This window comes from Lissotriton vulgaris, chromosome 5, assembly GCF_964263255.1.
Source record: "Lissotriton vulgaris chromosome 5, aLisVul1.2, whole genome shotgun sequence".
In the NCBI taxonomy this organism is placed as follows: Eukaryota; Metazoa; Chordata; class Amphibia; order Caudata; family Salamandridae; genus Lissotriton; species Lissotriton vulgaris.
The window spans coordinates 1643471540-1643491591 of record NC_141693.1 but is presented as its reverse complement, the minus strand read 5'-3'; the positions used below and the strand labels follow the sequence as shown (position 1 = coordinate 1643491591).

Sequence of the window (20052 nt, the reverse complement as noted above, 5' to 3'; positions counted from 1 at the left end):
GAGCAGAATTTGTGTTGCTTTTTTGTCCAAAATATCATTTTACGATGACGGTTCCCTTGTCTATCAGCCAACCTGATTCATCATCTTTTTTGCGCTGATTGCCAAGGGCTCCCTCTGGGCTCTGTTCATTTCCCCATGTTTTTTATTTATATTCCATGACCCCTTCGGTGATAGAATCTGAAATCAGTTGGAATATTACAGAACTGCTCGGTGGGAGAAGAAAGAGAGGGGGAGCCATAATGCCTCCAAGAAAACAGAAACAGAACCGCTATGGGATAATGTGTTAATATTGTGGCCTGTGATCCTGTAAGTTACTTGGTGGGCGTTCTCTGCTGCCCCGAAAAACCTCTTCCGGGTCAAAAAAATGGTTATTTTTGCAGAAGATGAGAGTCTAGAAAAACCCTTTAGCTCGGTCTAGATTTTAATGAATTAGTTGCTTTCACGTCGACCAACTTTAGAGCTGCTGCCTAACAAGGATAGCAATTACGCCTTCTCATCTCCGGAATAAAAAGGCTCAACACTTGTGAATTTTGTTGATTATGAGCAGAAATAATTAAGCGAAAACCGACGCAAGAGTAAAATGTATACGTTAAGCCTTTGTGCCTCGCAAATCTTAAAATTAATGAAACCCAAGCAGCAGGTGCTGTGGCAGATATGTAGGAGGCGAAAAAAACATAGTGTGCAACTCTTCCTTTCAAATCTTAATGAAAAACACACCGAGTTTCCAGTGCTGTCTTTCTAGTCAGCCTCCTGCTGAGATGAAAGGTCAGAAAAGCGAGAGCGGGAAGGGATGGGGGAGAGACGAGGGGGAGCTGCTATTTTACCAAGAAGACACATTTAATCCAAGCAGGCCTCTGCCTGATATTTTGAAGTGAATGTTTTCCCTCGATGCCAGATGTTAGCAGCCATCATAAAGGAAGCGGGACATAATCCATTTAAAAACAAATATAGAAGGATACCTTTCCCCTTCCGCGCACAAACTACTCTCCTCCAACTCTATAATGATTCGCCCAATTTGCCTGAAAAGTCGAGGCCTTCTGGGAAGGTTCTTAAGTGGCGATCGCATGCTGCCCCCTGGGGGCAGCGTGAACAGCAGTAAAAGGTACCAGAGCGATCTCGCTGTTTACAAATGAGACATTACAGCTCTAGCTAGATACTGCATATGCCTAAAATGCTTAGCAACTCCTTGATTTGTTACGCACCATAGAGGTTGTGACTTAGAAAAAGGTCTACTGCAACGTGTGAAGATGCTTTTCTTCTTACATTGGTATTTATTGTTTTTGACAGCTCTCAATGTTGTGAACATCAGCAGTGTTATCTACGGTGAGCAACGAAAGGGCACGCATAGTCATAATTAACAAAATTAAAAAATAGTGATGCAGGCGCAACCGCACTAAAAAGTAAAAGTGAAGTGTGGGCACGAACGGTTGTTACAGCACGGGAAAGTGAAAGTGAAGTGCGGGCGCGAACGGGAGTTGTGAGACCACGCGAAAGTGAAAGAGATCGCGCATGCTTGTGCGCGTAACAGTAAGCTGGTGGCTGCCTTTGGTAGCACTTGAAATTCATGCTTACTAAATGTCTCGCCAGGGCAGCACATGTGCTGGCTCTAGCGAGACCTAAAAAAGGTGACACTTTTTTATCTTCTGGGCATAGACATTGACCAGATCTAACTGCCAGTGAAGACTCTGTATGGTCCAATTGGAAACAGTTGCTTAATTCTTCTTAAGCTTTCTCCCTTTTATATTTGCACTACAATAATATAATAATTTTAAATTTTGCTGGAACTGCACTATTTATGTGTCCTCTGAGCTTAAACAGAACAAATAAAAATAATAATAAATGCATATTCAAATAGATTTCAGAAGAATGTATTATGGTGTTTCTTGCATTCCTTTCACAGTATATAGTTGAAACCTCAATAGATCCTATATTGGTGGCTCATCCTTCTAGATTCAGTCTTCTCAGATTTGGAACTTCCTTCTATTTTACTGCATAAAGGAACAATATCATCTTAAGTTCACAAATGCACCAACAACTGCTATGTAGAATATGCTTAACACTGTGTCAGTCATTTCTTTTATGCCACATTCTACAGAATTGCTAAACTTTGGCTAAGAAGGTAAAAGGAAAATAACAGAACATGACATGACTTGGCATAGCATAACATGATCTGACCTGGCTTCAGAGATCTTCACCTGTATGTTTACACCTAGTTTTGCAGTAGATAACTGAGTGGGCTTTGGAAGATTCACAAAGAATCGCACCATGAGTAAGTGCACGGCTGCAGTAGATTCCCAGGAGTATGCCAATTCATAAAATAAATGTATGTACATTTTCCGTAAAGTAGAAATGTCACTTGAATAAATCAGGTGGAATAGCGCATTTGCACAATGAACTTGCATGTAATGACCCCCTTCAGAAACCACTTTCTGTTTGTCCTCTTTGGCAAGGCGCTGACTCCTGCCTTTCACAGGTATAACTTTGCATGTGTTTCCATGGTGGAATCTACTTGCAAGAGTATTGTGAATCCCCACGGCTGGGACTCTGTGTGTGTTAATATTTACTGGTGGTGGAACCTCAATTCATGACAGTACAAAATCGACCTTCCTGGAGTATTTTTACATGTTCGGAAGTGCAATTTAGAATCATAAATTCCCACAGTTCCTTCTATGAATTAAGATGCGTGCGGAAAAGTTTCTAAATAGGGCCCCTAAAGCCATAGGCATACATTGGATTTGACTTATGATACCCTGTACATACATATATTAGACTAGTATTTAGGACGTTTTTCGTTAGATGACATTGAATTATTCTGGAATATTTTTGCAAATTTGGCTACGTCCTGTAGAACGCTCTCGATTTCAGGCACTCTTAATGCCACTTCTATCACTCTTTATGGAAATCAGATGGCAAAGGCATCAGGATATCCCGGTAAATAGGACCACGTTTAATAATTTAATGCACAGATTGAAGAAACATTTTTACCAACCTGACCTTAAATGAGGCCAGGGGTCTTAACATTACTAAAGAGCCAATGAAGAGTCTGTAACTTATTAAATATGTCATGACCATTGTCGGCTTCAAGGGAGTTCTACAAGTTCGATTAGGATATCAAGTTAACCGAGCCCACGTAGCATTATATACAAGGGTTAAATCTGTTCCTACATAATTTGGAAAGGTCAAATCGCTGTAGAAGTACATACTTTATGATGCCTCTGCTTCAGCAGCCGGCGATTGATTGGACAGATATGAACAAATATTGATCCCTAAAGTGAGCTTGTTTATAGTTGGTTGGCCACAACATAAAGTAGGTTAGCTGCAGGACGGGTGCTCTGGGTGTCCATGGCCCCCTGGGTGTCCTTATGCCCCCTGTACGGCAGGCGATTAAGAGAGTATGCGATGAATCACAGTACCGCAATCTCGATGAAAGATACAGTGGGATAAAATGCAAAAAAGGCGTATTTGGCCAGTGGAGAAGGAACTTTCAACAGGCAGATGATAGAAGGAGAAAAGAGATGTTACTAAGAGTGCATTTGATCTTCAGAAGCAAGGAGTGGAGCAGCCTACATCAAATGTGTAGGATCCCTGACAGACTACACCTTCTGGAAGGCTGGGAAGTACAATAATAAGTCTCAAGTTATTAATGCCGAGTCGTCACTTGTCTGACTCAATTTATGTGTGCCTGTCTCTGCATGATTGATATGCGAATTTATACCAATGGCTTTTCAAGTCCACTTGCCTGTTACAAAACATTCCACACAGACCACTGCCTCTGAAATTCTAGTCAGTAAACTGGAACGTGAATGATTCTGCATAACTGACATCTTACACCCTATGCGCCTAGACATCCAAACAAGGGTGGACATACTTCAACTGGATGACATTAAAAATAGCCCCAACTGGTATTCCTCTGTTGTGCCACTTCATTGAAAAGCTAGCATTAAAGGTTATCCCATCAGGAATTTTCTGAATCAGAGATATTGTGGCTCTTCTTTTCGACTAGGAATAGACATGGTTGGGAAAGGTCAGGATGATGCATGTTTACCCTTTTTGACTGTCCCTTTACAGCTGGGTTTGGGTCTCCTCAAGGCTCCTGGGCACTCACTTTGCTTTGAGGAGTGCTCTGATACAGGTCACTTCCGTCAGCAGAGTGTTGCCCCTCTTCTTTAGTTCAGATCTTGACAGCTGCAGTCCAGCTTCTCATGCAGACAGGCAGGGTGTGGTCTCTAGGTGACATCCCTATGATGTCAGGAGTGGAATGTACATGATGGGCCCGATTCACAGAACTAACTTTAAGACAAAATCCTAAACTTACTACCATTTACTCATCTTGGTATTCACAGAAGGCACTTACTCATCAATGAGTAAGTGCCTTCTGTGAATACCAAAATGAGTAAGTGCCTTCTGTGAATACCAAAATGGTAGTAAGTTTAGGATTTTGTTGTAAGTTAGTTCTGTGAATCGGGCCTGACATCTTCATGATGTCAGGGGTGGAATGTTGATCTGAGGTGAGGGAATCTTGAGGAGAGGAGAGAGGCAGTTAATCTATACGGTTGGTTGAGATTGTTACTCTGTATTTGACGTATCGTACAATAAACCTTCTCCTTGGATTCAACACCTGTCGGTGTCTTCAACTTTAAACAGGGATTCCTCCTCGCCAAATATCAAAGAGCTCGGAGGTTCTAGAAGCTGTCCCATACTTAGGACCACTGTGATGACAAAGTGGCAACCGAGCAGCGCTTCCACTCCTGGATCTTCTGTTCTTTTCCTCTCCTGATGCTCCTGCATATGACTTCCTTGGTGAGGAGTCAAATATTGAACAACATTCAGGTTGAGAAGGGCACAAGAAATATCACAGGACAGCGCAATGTTGATATATTGCATTAGCCAAGATTCCCCACGTACATTGATGTTGTGTGCACCTCCTAAAGTTGATTGTTCTCATCTTCGAATTTGGAATGGGAGAGGTACTAAATAATGATTATAATGTTTGTTTATAGTTACTCAATTTCGCACAAAAATGTTCCCTATGTGAAATTCCGTACGAGACGGTATTTTTAAATAATGAATCACAATCCCATTCATCAAACTACCAGCCAACGTGTTTCACTCTTGTCAAGAAAGGCTTCTAAATAGCTATTAGGTGTGAACAATTTAAAATAAAATCTCAGATTTCTGTCTAAAAGCACATCTTTTGCTGAAGAGTCAACAGTCCAATTAAGATGCAACGTTCAATGACGTCATCAGCATGTGCCATTATCAATCCACCTTCAGTGTCCAGGCCTGGCCTCATGGAAGCTGCCCACTTTTCAAAAGACCAACTGCTTCTTTAATCATGGGGAAGTATTGCTCCTGGTCTAGTGTTCCAATTTTGAGGGCTCTCTTCTGATACCAACTTATGGTTTCTCACATGGACGTGGAATAGACATGTCTTGGGAGATATATCACAGAGAAATGTTGTCACAAGCAGGAATTGGTTGGGTAGGTACCACTCTGAAAAGCTGAAGCTCTGCTACAACAAAGGCATCTGATGGGCTACCTCCCCCACCCATCAGGTACAGCAGGTTTTGGGGAGGGGGACAAGAATGTGTCCTTGCAGGCGGCAATGTACAATCCTCTGCAGAAAACATGCAAATGGAATCCTTTGGACTCCAGTAGTCGCCAGATGGAACAAAACAACTACACATGATATCGTCATACATGTTTCAGACATGATGAGCTTCAAGCAAGCCTCCTATGGGAGACTTACCATTTCTGTTATTTGTTCATAACAGTATCTTCTAATGAGGCTTAAATAATTTTGCCTGAAAAGGTGGTGTGAGTTCACATTTCAAGCAGCCGGCGTAGTTAAAACAGCTCTTGCTATTACTCTTAAGAATAAGAGTGTAAAGTGCACATAACGTAAGGATACTGTTTAGAAAGAACAGTTTATGAGAAAGAATTGTATTTGTTAACTTACGTCAATTTTGTTACAGTTGATGCAATGTAGCCATTTTCGTTCTGCAGAATATTTTCACACTAAAAAGAATAGAAAACAAAGAGTTGCAGTATAAAATCAAACAAGTGTTTACTTCTCCATTTTATAAACTCTCTGCCTGATTATTGCTGATGGGCCCGACAGCCTGTGTCTACAGCAGCGGCTACTAGTCAAGGTTTTTCACATGCAAACATGGTGCCCCCACGCTGCCTTTTAGGTCTCGTAGAGAGACCTATTGCCATTAAACCAGAAAGCTAAAAGGCGGATTTTGCCGAGTGCATGTGTGTCCGTGCACGCGCTCTCCATTTGCTTCCAGAGCCGCCTGCCTGCTTCACACAAAGCCATCAGCCTCCCTCCCACCTAGTACCTAATTGCTTTCCCTTATCACGGGCGCGAGGCCATGAGCTACTTCAAAGGGTTCCGCTCCCCGCCTCCCGCCTCCCCCCCTGCCGCTTGTCCTGTCTATTGAACCTTTCTCACCTCTCTCCTTATCTCCTTTTCTCTCCCACTAGCTTCACTTCTGTGGTTTTCTGCTGAGGTGGCACATCTGCACAGCCATTTTACATGATGACTTGGAAGTTCAGTGGCAGGGACTGGTTACACAATCACTCTTTTGTGTAGTTAACAGATCAGCTTTGTTTCAGGTGTGCACAGCCACTGTCTGTAAATCAGACAGTGTCTGAGAAGTATGATCTATTTTGTGTTGGAAACGCCTGAACAATCACCACCTGTGTTGTCCTTTCTCAGTTAATTAATATTACATTTGGGTTGCAGGGGTTGTCAGACTGGCCCTTTCAAAAAGCGGTGAATCTATTGTAGGTTACTGTTTTCTTATTGCACTCATACTGACTTACGGTTTCTTCACACTAAATATGCATGCTGAAAAGATGCCACAAAATTCTTCCTCTATTGAGGTTCAAATTGTCACGTGTAGAAAATGCACCTCTTTGTCGAGACATATTCGCTGAGTGTTCATGGCTAACAGTCATTGCTTTTTAGTACAATTCAGTTTGCAAACATGCCTTCATACAGGAACACTTTTCTCCGGTGGTGGTGCTAAACTGCTAAATAAACGTGACATTTAAAATATTGTAATTGCATTGATATAGCGCCTACTACCCTGTCGAGGCGTTGAAATGGCTGTAGCTCACACGGACTGCACAACAGCGAGCAGCGCACATCAAAGACCCGCTATATACAGCCCTGCATTTGTACTTATCCGTAACATGTCGAACTTGGAAACATTTAAAAATATTTTGGAAGTTCCTTTGTTTTCAACGACATTCTCTCGACGGCATTGACACCCCCTGCGTCTCTTCCCTCTCTCCCATGAAGCAGTCTTCCAATTAGCAGTATTGTTCGAGCCATTTCTGTCACAAGCACCACAGAGCAATTTAGGAAACACTTTGAGAGCCGAGTGGTGGGAATTACACATTCCATTCTCTTTTCCATTCTGAGCCGAGGCCGGGTCTGTAGAGAATTTGTGCCTGAATTCAGCATACATCGCCCTAACTTCTTGCTATGGCTGTGTAGTAGAACGCAAAGCGGTCAGCCCACCCCCCTCTGAGCGATGTGTCCACACTGGCACAGGAAACATCTACTTGGCACAGTTTGGTTGTTATAAAATGGCAGCGGGCTTCTGATCCATTGACCGATGGTGATGAATCGTGCAGGGGTACCAAAGTCCTAATTAGCGCCGGCAGAGCTGCCTTCAGTTCTTATTAAAGCGCTCCCTTCTGAAAACAAACACTCCTTTGATGGAATTCTCTAGATCGGGGTAGTTTTAACGATGACAAGCTTTCAATCAGACGGTGCCCTATGAAAGGCCTCTTGTGCTGACAAATACATAGTAATTTGTGTTTTACCTTTTAAGTGTCCAAAAAATACTCCTTTTCCGGGCCGAGTTTTCTCTGAATGAAGAAGAAGTGAATACAAAAAAAGTAATCTGATCTCGTCAGTGTGTGTCCGCAGGCATTGTACGTATGTTGCATCTTTTTCCAGGCACGTGGAGTGGTCTTTGTAAAATCATAGGCTGTGTCCAATGGCTGACCCGTTCTGCTGCCGGTGCATTTATTTATTTATTTAATGCAATTTTATATAGCGCAAACATTACCCGAAGGTGTCAGAGAGCTTAACAAAAGAACCAGTTGCGATACATAAGGATTTAGGATTACATGAGTTACATAAAAGTTACAAACCGAAAAATTGCAAATGTACAAGTTGTAAAGTCACACAAGGAAGAGATCATTGCATAGCCCAGCTGCAAGAGATACTAACTGCAAAGGGCAAGACACACGTTGAAGAAGCGTGCCCGCAGTTTCCCTGGCAGTCTGCCCTTCCATTCTGCCGTTAGAAGGAAGCCTGCGAGGCCACGGCACCCCCCTGGCTAAATCTGGAAGATGAGCTCAGCCCAGGCAGGCCCTGGGTTTGAGTTACAGGCCCGCTGGCTGCTGAGGGCGCCGTCTGGACATTATCCTTGTCAACTGTCTCAACTCAGCAGCCGCCTGGCCTTATCGTCCCCATGCTGCGCACAGGACCAAACCCTCTGTTTTCATTTAGGTCTCGTAGAGAGACCTATGGCTGTTAAACCAGAAAGCTAAAAGGCGGATTTTGCCGAGTGCATGTGTGTCCGTCACACCCCCTCACCCACCCACCCACCCTCACATCCCCTTATCCACCCACCCACCCTCACACTCCCTTACCCTCACACCCCCTCACCTTCACACCCCTCACCCCCTCACCTTCACAACACTCTCACCCTCACACACCCTCACCCACCCCCGCTCACCCTCACCCCGCTCACCCTCGCTCACCCTCACCCCCGCTCACCCTCACCCCCACCCACCCTCACCCTCACACACCCTCACTCAACCTCACAACCTCACCCTTACACCCCCTCTCACACCCTCACACACCCTTACCCTTACACCCCTCACCCTCACACCCCCTCACCTGCACACACCCTCACTCACCCTCACACACTCACCCTCGTACCCCTTCACCCTCCAAACCCTATCACCCTCACACACCATCACACCCTCGCCCTCACCCTCACACCCCCTCACACACCCTCATTCACCCTCACTCACCCTCACTCACTCACCCTCATACACCCTCATCAGCATAGCATTACAAAACATAGCATGGCATAACAAAAAAAGCATAGGATACACAACCTCACAACCCTCTCACCTTCACCCTCGCTCTAACACACTCACCCTCACTCACCCACCCTCACTCACCCTCACTCACCCACCCTCACTGACTCACCCACCCTCCCCACCCACCCTCACTCACTCACCCTCACAGCATAGCATAACAAAACAAAGCATAGGATAGGAAAACAGAGCATAGCATAACAAAGCATGGCATAACAAAACACAACAAAACATACCTTAGCATAACAAAACATAGCATAACAAAACAAAGTATATCAAAACAAAACATAGAATAGTATAACAAAGCATAGCAAAACAAAACATAGCAAAACACAACAAAGCGTAGCATAACAAAACATAGCATAACAAAACATAGCAAAACAAAACATAGCAAAACAAAACATAGCAAAACAAAACATAGCAAAACACAACAAACCATAGCATACATAACAAAACATAGCATAGCATAACAAAGCATAGCATAACAAAGCATAGCATAACAAAACAAAGCATAGCATAATTAAACAAAACAAAACAAAACATAGCATAACAAAATATAGCATAGCATAACAAAGCATAGCATAGCAAAACATAGCGTAGCATAACAAAGCATAGCCTAGCAAAACACAACAAAACAAAGCATAGCCTAGCGAAACACAAAACATAGCATACCATAATAAAACAACAAAACATAACAAAACACATAACAGCATAACAACAAAAAAACATAGCATAACAGCATAACAAAAAAACATAGCATAACAAAACAAAGCATAGGATAGCATAACAAAACAAAGCATAGGATAGCATAACAAAACAAAGCATAGCAAAACAAAACATAGCATAGTATAACAAAGCAAAGCATAACAAAACATAGCATAACAAAACATAGCAAAACACAACAAACCATAGCATAACAAACCATAGCAAAACACAACAAACCATAGCATAACAAAATACAACAAAACATAGCATACATAGCAAAACATAGCATAGCATAACAAAACACAACAAAGCATAGCATAGCATAACAAAACAAAGCTTAGCATAGCATAACAAAGCATAGCATAACAAAGCATAGCATAACAAAGCATAGCATAACAAAGCATAGCATAACAAAACATAGCATAGCATAACAAAACATCGTATAACAAAGCATAGCCTAGCAAAACACAACAAAACATAGCATAGCATAACAAAACACAACAAAACATAGCATAACAAAACAAAGCATAGCAGAGCATAACAAAACAAAGCATAGGATAGCATATCAAAACAAAGCATAGCAAAACAAAACATAGCATAGTCCAACAAAGCATAGCATAACAAACATAGCATAACAAAACATAGCCTAACACAACAAACCATAGCATAACAAAACATAGCAAAACACAACAAACCATAGCATAACAAAACATAGCATACATAACAAAATATAGCATAGCAAAACATAGCATAGCATAACAAAACACAAAATAGCATAGCATAACAAAACACAATACAACATAGCATAACAAAACAAAGCTTAGCATAGCATAACAAAACACAACATAGCATAGCATAACAAAACACAACACAACGACAGAATCTGAGAGGCAAGATGGCCGCCATGCTGCTGTAGAGAGCAGTCGCACTTACTCCTTCTCCTGGACCCAGGGATTAAGCGGCTGGACATGGAGTAAAATATGCTGAATTTGTATGGTATATTCTGGACCAGAGGCGGTATTGGCATCAAGTCACTGCAAAAGGTGCTTATAACTTTGGGATCCTACTATTGCGAGCATTTCAAGAAGACGATTGTGGATGGTATCAATACAGCCTTAAGGATGTCACATCGCACAGGCACGATACCAAAGACCACGTTGAGTAAACGTGCAACATCAACAACTACTGCATCAAGTGGCACTGCCCAGAAAATGCAGTCCAAGAAAAGCGAGAGATCGGCAAAGGATAAAGAAAAAGCTGACTCCAAAGCGGAGTCTAAGACAGCACCGCAAATAACACAACCGGAGACTCCTGGAGTTAAAGGACAAGTACAACAGAGGCGCTTTCACTCGGAAAGCGGAACAACAAAACAGGCGAGTACAGTACCTTCTACCGGCAGAGATTTGCGGCAATCCACTGTTACGGAGGCATTCGCAGGGAAAAGCCAACTGGTAAACTCGGCTGCTGGAGGTGCTGATGGAGCTTCGGAGCAAAACTCAAAACCGAACGTGGAAACTGACCGCGAGGACGCAAGCACGGCGGTTGCTAGGCAACCAGGGTCTGAGACGCTCACGCCTCTAGCGGGAGTCACGCAGGGAGTCGAGAACGCTGCAGAGGCTGCCGAGGACGCTAGCTTGGACAAGGATGCTAATGCAGGCAGTGAAGAAGGCGGCGAAGCAGGCTCAGAGACGGCGAATAGCACAAGTAAGTCTGGCAAGGGACACTCGATGGAAAAGACTGAAACGGTAAATGTTAACAATGCCCAAATGCTCGAAGCACTGTTGGAAGTTGACTTAGCGCCGACACCAGTGGATAGGAACGTAATGATACAGTCTAACTGGGGCAGTATGAAAAGCATTCAGAGTCACACAACAAAGGGGGTTAAAGGGAGGAGAGTACGTTCACCGGAGGGAGAAAAATTTTACTCAGTGACTGAGGGCTCAGACTCTTCATTGTTGGGGTCAGAGGAGGAAGAGGAAGAGTGCACTACCACAGACCTATCATCAGGGTCAGAGTCTGAAAGATCTCTCTCTAGCGAACACAGAAATAAGGAGACACAAAAAAGAAGAAGAAGAACAATGATAAGGCGCGATAGAGAGATGGATAGAGCAGCGACAAGCACAAATCAGAAATTGCTGTGGGACTATGGCAGTGCCTCCAAGATGTATCAGGACCAAGATTTGGGGGTTGCACCCGAGAGCTATCCCCTAAATGCCTCTAATAACTTAAACGATATCCCGCCTCAAGCAACTTTGGATGGTATGTTCTCTATGCTGAAGCAAATGCATTTAGAGGCTCGCTTAGAAAGCAGACGAGCAAGGCAGGACACAAAGAAAATACAAGCGAGCATCAGGAAAATGAACAGAAAATATCAGGAAGTTGAAGGTAGAGTGGAACAAGTAGAAGAAAGAACTGGAAAGTTGGAGGACGAGGTTACAGATTGGCAGAATGCAAGAACAGAACAAGGGAAGGTGATCGAAGACTTGCAGTGGAAGCTGGAAGATTTCGAGAATCGCCAAAGGCGGAACAATCTACGCTTTCTAGGCATAGAGGAAGGACTGGAAGGGAAGGACCCAAGGGGGTTTATGGTTAAATTGTTAAAAGATGCATATCCAGAGGCGCAGTGGCAGTGGGAAGTTGAAGTACAGAGAGTGCACAGATTCCCATTGACGCAGAAGGGGGGAAGAGGCAGTAATCAAAATGGCAGTAATCAAAATGGGTTGCCTAGGGCAATGCTTGTCTTTTTTGGAAATTTTTTGGCTAGGCAGGAAATTTTGGAGACCGCAAGACCAGAGAGGAAAAAATCAGTTGAAGGGATTACTTTTTTCACGAGGCCTGATTTCTGCCACACTACTGTGGAAAGGAGGTGGAAACTCAGACAGCTTATCACTCCTTTTCAACGCCAGGGCTCAGAAGCATACTTGATGTATCCATCTAAGCTAAAAGTGGTTACAAGGGGACGCATCAGAATGTTTTTCTCGGAAGTAAAGGCAGGAGAATATCTTGCAGAGATTACAGAGCTTCAGAAAGACAGGAAGAGTAGGGAATCAGAACCAGCGTAGGACAAATAAGGAAAATATTAGGCATACTGTATATTGGGTTTCACGATGGTAATATGGGTAACTAGGGCGGGAGAAGGAAAGCGACACTACAGCAGTGTGTAGCCACACATAGGTCAAAATTGACCTATTTGCCTGTGACAGGGGGGGGTCAGCAAGGAGAGGGGGGGAAAGGGGGGGTTGGGGGAGGTGGGGGGGCAGGAAGGGGGTGGTAAAGAGATAAGGATTTGTTCAGCACAAAATAAAAAGGTATGTAGACACACAAAGGTGGCAGTAAAAAATCTTGAGGAATTTGTTTTTGGTCTTTTTTATAAAAGCAGATGGCATTAAGAATTGCTACAATTAACATCTGTGGTTTAAATGACGGGGGTAAAAGGCAGAAAGTAGCGGCCATGTGTAGAATGTTAAAATTGGATATTATATGTCTACAGGAAACACATGTGAGAGGGAAGGATAGGTATCTTATGGATCAGTTAGGGTTTGAAGTATTAGCACACACGCAACAAGATACTAAAACAAAAGGAGTGGCCACACTGGCAAAAAAAGGTTTGATGGAAGTAAAGAGAAAGAAGGAAGACGTCGATGGTAGATTGGTGATGATAGAAGGAGAAATAGCCGGATGTCGCTACACAATTGTTTCTGTATATGGCTCCAATGAAGACGAACCTGACTTATTTGATTATTTAGATACCGAATTGTCTTTATGGCCTGAACCAATAATTGTGTGTGGAGACTTTAATATCAATGGGTTAACAGGGTTGGGTATGATGGGAGGGGGGATGAAGGGCGAGCGCAAGAAGAGAGCAAGAAAGGCCATCGCTAATCTAATGAATAATAATGCGTTGGTAGACGTTTGGTTGGCATATAATCCTACGGGGACAGGCAGTACTTTCTATTCTGCCCCTCATAAAAGTATAGCCAGATTGGACTACTTCTTAGTCTCCAGTCCCTTAGTATCAGAAGTGAAAATAGAAATACTACCTCGAGTTTCCTCAGATCACAACCCATTGGTGCTGACTATCTCCCAGAACCGCAATATTAGTCACAAAGATTATTATTGGACATTTGAAAGAGGGCTGCTCAGAGAAGATGACTATGTTAGCAGAATGAAGGCATGGATTATACAGTTCTGGGAGGTAAACCGAGGCACGGCAACCGCAGGCATGGTTTGGGATGCATTCAAAGCAGGGATAAGGGGGGAAACACTGGCTTATACTCTACATAGGAGTAAAAAGGAGAACATGGAGTTAGCCAGTAGGCTACAGGATTTAAGGAACCTAGAACAACAGCTTATCCAGCTGGTTATAAATCAAGAACCTCTTGAGCAGGTCTTATTAGAAATAGAATTGAAGAAGGCAGAAACTGGGGAAAGATTGGCTAATAAAGCTGCGGCTAATTATTTAGCAAAAAAGGAAAAGTGTTATGAGTTCAACGAGAGGGTTGGACATATGCTTGCAATGCGCACTAGACAAGACCTGGCAGCCGGGGAAATTAAAGAAATCAAGAATAAAGGTGGGAGGGTTGTAACCAAAGTGGAAGAGGTGAGGGAGGTGTTTAGAGAGTTTTATTCTGAACTATATGATCAAGATGTGAGGAGCAAGGAAGACGAAATAGAGGACTATTTGGCTGGTATCCCACACAAGGAACTGTCCCTGGAAGATAAAGAGACTTTGGAGGCACCACTAACCCTGGGTGAACTACATAATGCAGTATTGAAACTCCCCTCGGGAAAGGCCGCAGGACCTGACCAGATACCGGCAGAATTTTATAGGACGTTTTGGGATACATTGGGGATAGACATGTTGGAAATCTTAAGGCATGCACAGATAGGGGAGAATACACCACAGTCATGGGCCGGTGCAAGTATAGTAGTTATTTTAAAAAAGAATAAACCGCATTAGGATCCTGGCTCTTATAGGCCGATCACGCTTATGAACGCGGATGCAAAAATATACTCCAAGGCTCTTTCACAAAGACTTAGCAGAGTAATTGAGGGGTTGGTATACACAACACAACATGGTTTCATACCAGGTAAAGGGACTACGGAACACACAAGGAGAATGGTTACCATACTGGATGTTACGGGAGCTGCAGGAGACCCTGCCTCGGCTATTTTCTTGGATGCAGAGAAGGCCTTTGACAGGGTCTCCTGGTGCTATCTGTGGAAAGCCTTGGAGTGGTTTGGGATAGGTACAGGTTATATAAAGGCCATAAAGGCGCTATATGCAGCTCCAACAGCTAAAGTGAGGATTAATAGAGGGTATACAGAGGATATACATATAAAGCGTGGTACAAGACAGGGTTGCCCGGCCTCACCACTGTTATTCGCCCTATATCTAGACTCTTTCTTGCGAAGATTAGAAGGAAATCCAAACATCCTCCCGATTGGCTTACATGGCCATGCATATAAGACACTCGCATATGCGGATGACGTGGCAGTGGTCACACCAGATCCAGGGTCAGCTATTATTGAAATTGAACAAGAAGCTACACTTTTTGGCACATTTTCAGGTTATTCACTAAATAAAGGAAAAACACAAATAATTAAAAATAACTGGATAAACTATCACGATATAAGAATAGCATCTGAAGTCACTTATTTAGGGGTGAAGATTACATCCGATTTAGACAGATTAGTAGAAATCAATATGAGCCCATTGCTGGAGAAAATTAAAACAAACACAGAAAGAATGAACAATTTACATTTGACTTTAATGGGCCGAATAAATGTCATTAAAATGATAACATTCCCTAAAGTTCTGTATCTACTTAGATCCATACCCCTATATTTCGAAAATGGTTGGTTTAGTAAATTAGAATTGATTTTGAATAAATTCATTTGGGTTAAAGGGAAAACAAGAAGAGCATACAGACACTTAACGGTAGATAGAGAAAAAGGGGGCTGGGGAGCACCGGATTTTAGGCTCTATTACTGGGCTGCGGTATTGCAATACAGTAAGGTGTTAATAGGTGGGGGAGGTCTGGAGCACCCAATGGATACCGAGGCAGGCTTACCTAATGTTTATGCCTTATTGCTGGGGGAGGAAGTTGAGAATGGGTTTTTAAATACAACTGAATTCACGTATTTTAAACATACGAGATTTAAGACTCTGAAAGCAGTATATAGGGTGTGGAAAGGAGTGGCTAAAAAATTTGGGCTAGGCAGATTTAATAACTATACAAGATTATATACAAACAGTTCACTGCCGAGGGAGATCTTTAAGGATGCCACTATGTATGATTGGTACAATAAAGGCATAGTGCAGATAGGGAACTTACTGGACGTGCAGGGCAATATCCTGCAGTTTGGAGCACTCAAAGCAAAGTTTGGAAAGGGGCGACCATTCGGTCCCCCCGAACGTATGGTGGAGTACCACGATCCCCCCGGGAAGCCATCTTGGGCGGGAGGCGAGTCTCGGCTGGTATGCCCGAAGCGGCGTAGCCGGGGCGCGCCTTTTTCCCGCCCTAGAGTGGGCTGGCCTAGACACCGACGCGGCCGGCCACGCCCTCGGAGGCAGGCGGGGGCGGGTTTACGCCCACCCTGAAGACGGATAAAAGGAGCGGAAGCCAAGAAAGCATCCTCTTGTTCCTGTGCTCTGAAGCTGCACCTCCCCACTGCACGTGAGCTCGAGACGGAACGAAGAGCCAATTTTGAGCGTTGTAATCTTTCTTTTTGTCTTACAGATATCCCGTCTGAGAATGCCCAAGAAAGTCGGAAAGCGGGTCGGTACCGAGCAGATGCTCCGCATGCTCATGAAGGAGATAGCCGATCTGAAGGAAAAGGTGGAGGCTAAGGACGGGCCGGGAGGAACGAAACGGCCTTTGCAGGGAGCAGTCCCCGGTGGAAAAAGCAAGAGGCCCAGAAGGGGAGCACTTGGGGGAGACACCCCGGTTCCCGATACCCCACGTGAGGAGCCAATCCCGGTGCCGAAAGAGGGGAACCCAATTCCTGTGGTGGTCACCCCCGTGAACAGGGAGGATATGCCCCCCGAGTTGGCGGCACAATTGGCAGAGTGGTTGGGAAAAGATAGCGAGGGCGCCATGGCTGATGACGCCCGGGCAGTAATGAGGCAATTGCGGGAATCTAGGGAGGCTGCAAAGGCAATATCTTCTGTTCCCCCACAGGTTCCGGCTACGGGGAGTACAGCAGGCCCAAGTTCGGCGACAAGCACGGGGTCTACTTCAGGTAAGCGGCCATTGCCGATTGCGGGGGAGGGGTCTGTGCCTTCTCGAAAGGAAAAGATTGCCCAGCATGTCCCGCTAGAAATTAAGGAATTGATTTGGGCGGATAAGTATATAAACATGTTTTCATTGCTTACCGACCATTACGAGATAGAGCATGTAAAGAGTCAAAAGGAGCTCATGCATCCGAGTGTTTGGCGCGCGAAAATGGCCGCCTTTAAGGTCGACGAGACCATTGGTACTTGGGGCAGAGCGTGGGGCATTTTTACATCCATCATGGGTGAGCGCAGGCCCGAGTTGCTGACCGAGTTACCCATTTATCAGTCGCGTATTATGGAGTATTCTGTGGCATATGGGGGCAATCAGTGGTTCTGCTATGACAATCTGTTTAGAAAAGCTAAAGAACACAACCCATTGTTGTCTTGGGATTGTTACGACTCCGTGTCATGGCAAAAAATGGAGAGTACAGGAATGTTGAAGGTACCATTGGTAGGGAGTAATGGGGGGGAATCTTCCCGCCAAAACTCTGGGACACCCTTTCGGACGGGTGCAGGTAACGAGTACCACTCGAAGCCGAGTGGCAACACAGGTAAAAGGGGGATCTGTTGGAATTTTAACAGAGGGAAATGTACGAGGCCCCAGGGGTCATGCAAATTCAGACACGAGTGTGGAGGGTGTGGGCAGTCATCCCATCCTGAGTCCATGTGCAGAGCCAAAACGGGTGATAACGGTGGTAAGGGAGGCGCCAAACAGGTCTAATACAGTCCGAGGGGCGCCTTTACCTACCCCGATTGATACCATGGCAATGATTCCTTGGCTCAGCGAATACCCGGATCATGCTTCCGCTGGGGTGTTGCGAAACGGGTTTTCATATGGTTTCCGCATCCCAGTGGGGGATTTTCGGGGTGTACCAAACTGTAAGAACCAACTGTCGGTCTTGCAGCACACGGCGGTGGTGCAGGTAAAGATTGGGAAAGAGGTGACTCGAGGTCGTGTCGCCGGTCCCTTCGATTTGCCACCGGTTGCTAACTTTGTTTGTTCTCCCCTAGGGGTGGTCCCCAAGAAGGACCCGGGTGAGTTTCGGCTGATACATAATTTGTCAGCCCCACGTGGTCTTTCCGTAAATGACGCGATAGACCCGGAAGTGTGTTCGGTGCGGTACGCATCTTTCGATGAGGCCGTTGCCATGTTGAATCGCCTGGGGCCCGGGACGCTGATGGCAAAATCGGACATCGAGTCAGCGTTCCGGTTGCTCCCGGTACACCCAGACGATCAGCGTCTCCTTGGTTTTCAGTTTCAGGGTCGCTATTACATGGATAGATGTATGCCAATGGGATGCTCGATTTCATGTGCCTATTTCGAGAAATTCAGTTGTTTTCTGCAGTGGGTATTCACAAGGAAGACAGGTTTTCAACATGTTATGCACTATCTCGATGACTTTCTGTTTTTGGGGGCAGCCGGGGATCCTGAGTGTGGACAGGCTTTACATGAATTTTGTGTCCTAATGAATCAATTTGGTGTGCCATTGGCGCCAGGTAAGACTGTGGGTCCCTCGACCTTGATCGAGTTTCTGGGGATCGAGCTCGACTCGGTGGAAGGTTGTTTTCGATTACCCAAGGAAAAAGTGTTAAAATTCAGGTTATCCCTTGAGACATGTATTCGTGCAACGAAAGTAAACCTGCATCAATTGCAACAGGTGGTGGGTCAGTTGAATTTTGCCCTAAGAGTGATACCAATGGCGCGCCCCTTTTCCCGCTCGATTGCACAATCCATGGTCGGCTTGAAGGAAGGACATCACCGCACGAGACTCTCGGCAGAGGTTCGCCAGGACATGCGCATTTGGATCGCATTTCTGGCGGATTTCAATGGTCGAATTGTCTGGAACAAACCAGCGGTGTCTTCCGAGGAGTTGGGGCTTTGGACAGATTCGGCGGGGAGTATAGGTTTTGGCGCCATATTGGGTACACAATGGTCGACACAAAAATGGCCGTCATGGTGGCATGAATGCGGGTTGACGAGTAACATTGCTTTTCTCGAATTGTTCCCTATTCTGGTGGCTTTGAAAACATGGCCTGAAGGGTTTAGGGATCACTCTGTGGTGTTCTGGTCTGATAACATGACCGTGGTTGAGTGTGTCAATAGTCAGGCAGCACGATGCAAATTGATTCTGAGACTGCTCAAGGAAATTGTGTTGTTATGCATGCAACTGAATGTACTGTTTAGGGCGCGACACGTGCCGGGGGTGATGAACCAAGCGGCTAATGCGCTTTCTCGTTTCCGTATGCAGGCTTTCTGGGGTTTTCTGCCCACAGCGGACCCGGTGGCGGCACCCTTTCCCGAAGCTCTCTGGTCTCTCGGTGCCCCGAACTACAAAACCTCGTGGGAGAGAGTTTAGCACCCAGGACGAGGAAGGCATATGAAGGGGCGTTCCGTTCCTATTGGGCCTTTTTGGGTGCTGCCGGGGGGGAGCTTTGGGGTCAGGAAGAGTTTGTGGTGAAATTCCTGCTCTCTTTACATCAGGCAGGTAAATCAGTAGCTACGGCCCAGAGGCATCGGGCCGCCATTTCCTTTATGGCAAAGGCTCATGGGATCCAGGACCCGACAGCGTCTTTCGTTGTGCAGAAAGCGCTACGTGGGTGGCAACGCCTTGAGGGTCGCAGAGTAGACGATAGGCACCCGATAGGTCTGGATAGGTTGACCCTGTTATTGTCCGTACTTCCGGCAACGTGTTCATCCCAGTACGAAGCAGTGTTGTTCCGAGCCGCATTTGCACTAGCATTCCATGGGGCTATGCGGGTAAGCGAATTAGTGGCAAAGAACAAGCGGGATACGATGGGGGGACTATGCCGAGAACACATTCAGGTCAGGGAGGAGACGATGACGGTCTTGTTTGTTAGGTCCAAATCCGATCAGGGTGCAATCGGGGACTGTGTAATCATTCAGAGGATCCCCGGGTCTTCCATGTGCCCTG

At 45.0% G+C, this 20052-nt stretch overlaps 1 protein-coding gene across 1 annotated transcript in view; it reads right to left on the bottom strand.

Moving 5' to 3' along the window:
• LOC147716895 (uncharacterized) overlaps window positions 1-20052 on the bottom strand; it is a 476733-nt gene that overhangs the window by 199311 nt on the left and 257370 nt on the right. The window contains exon 5 of the mRNA XM_086923790.1: window positions 5960-6018. Coding sequence (XP_086779916.1) covers window positions 5960-6018 — 59 coding nt within the window. The remainder of the gene's footprint in view (window positions 1-5959; window positions 6019-20052) is intronic.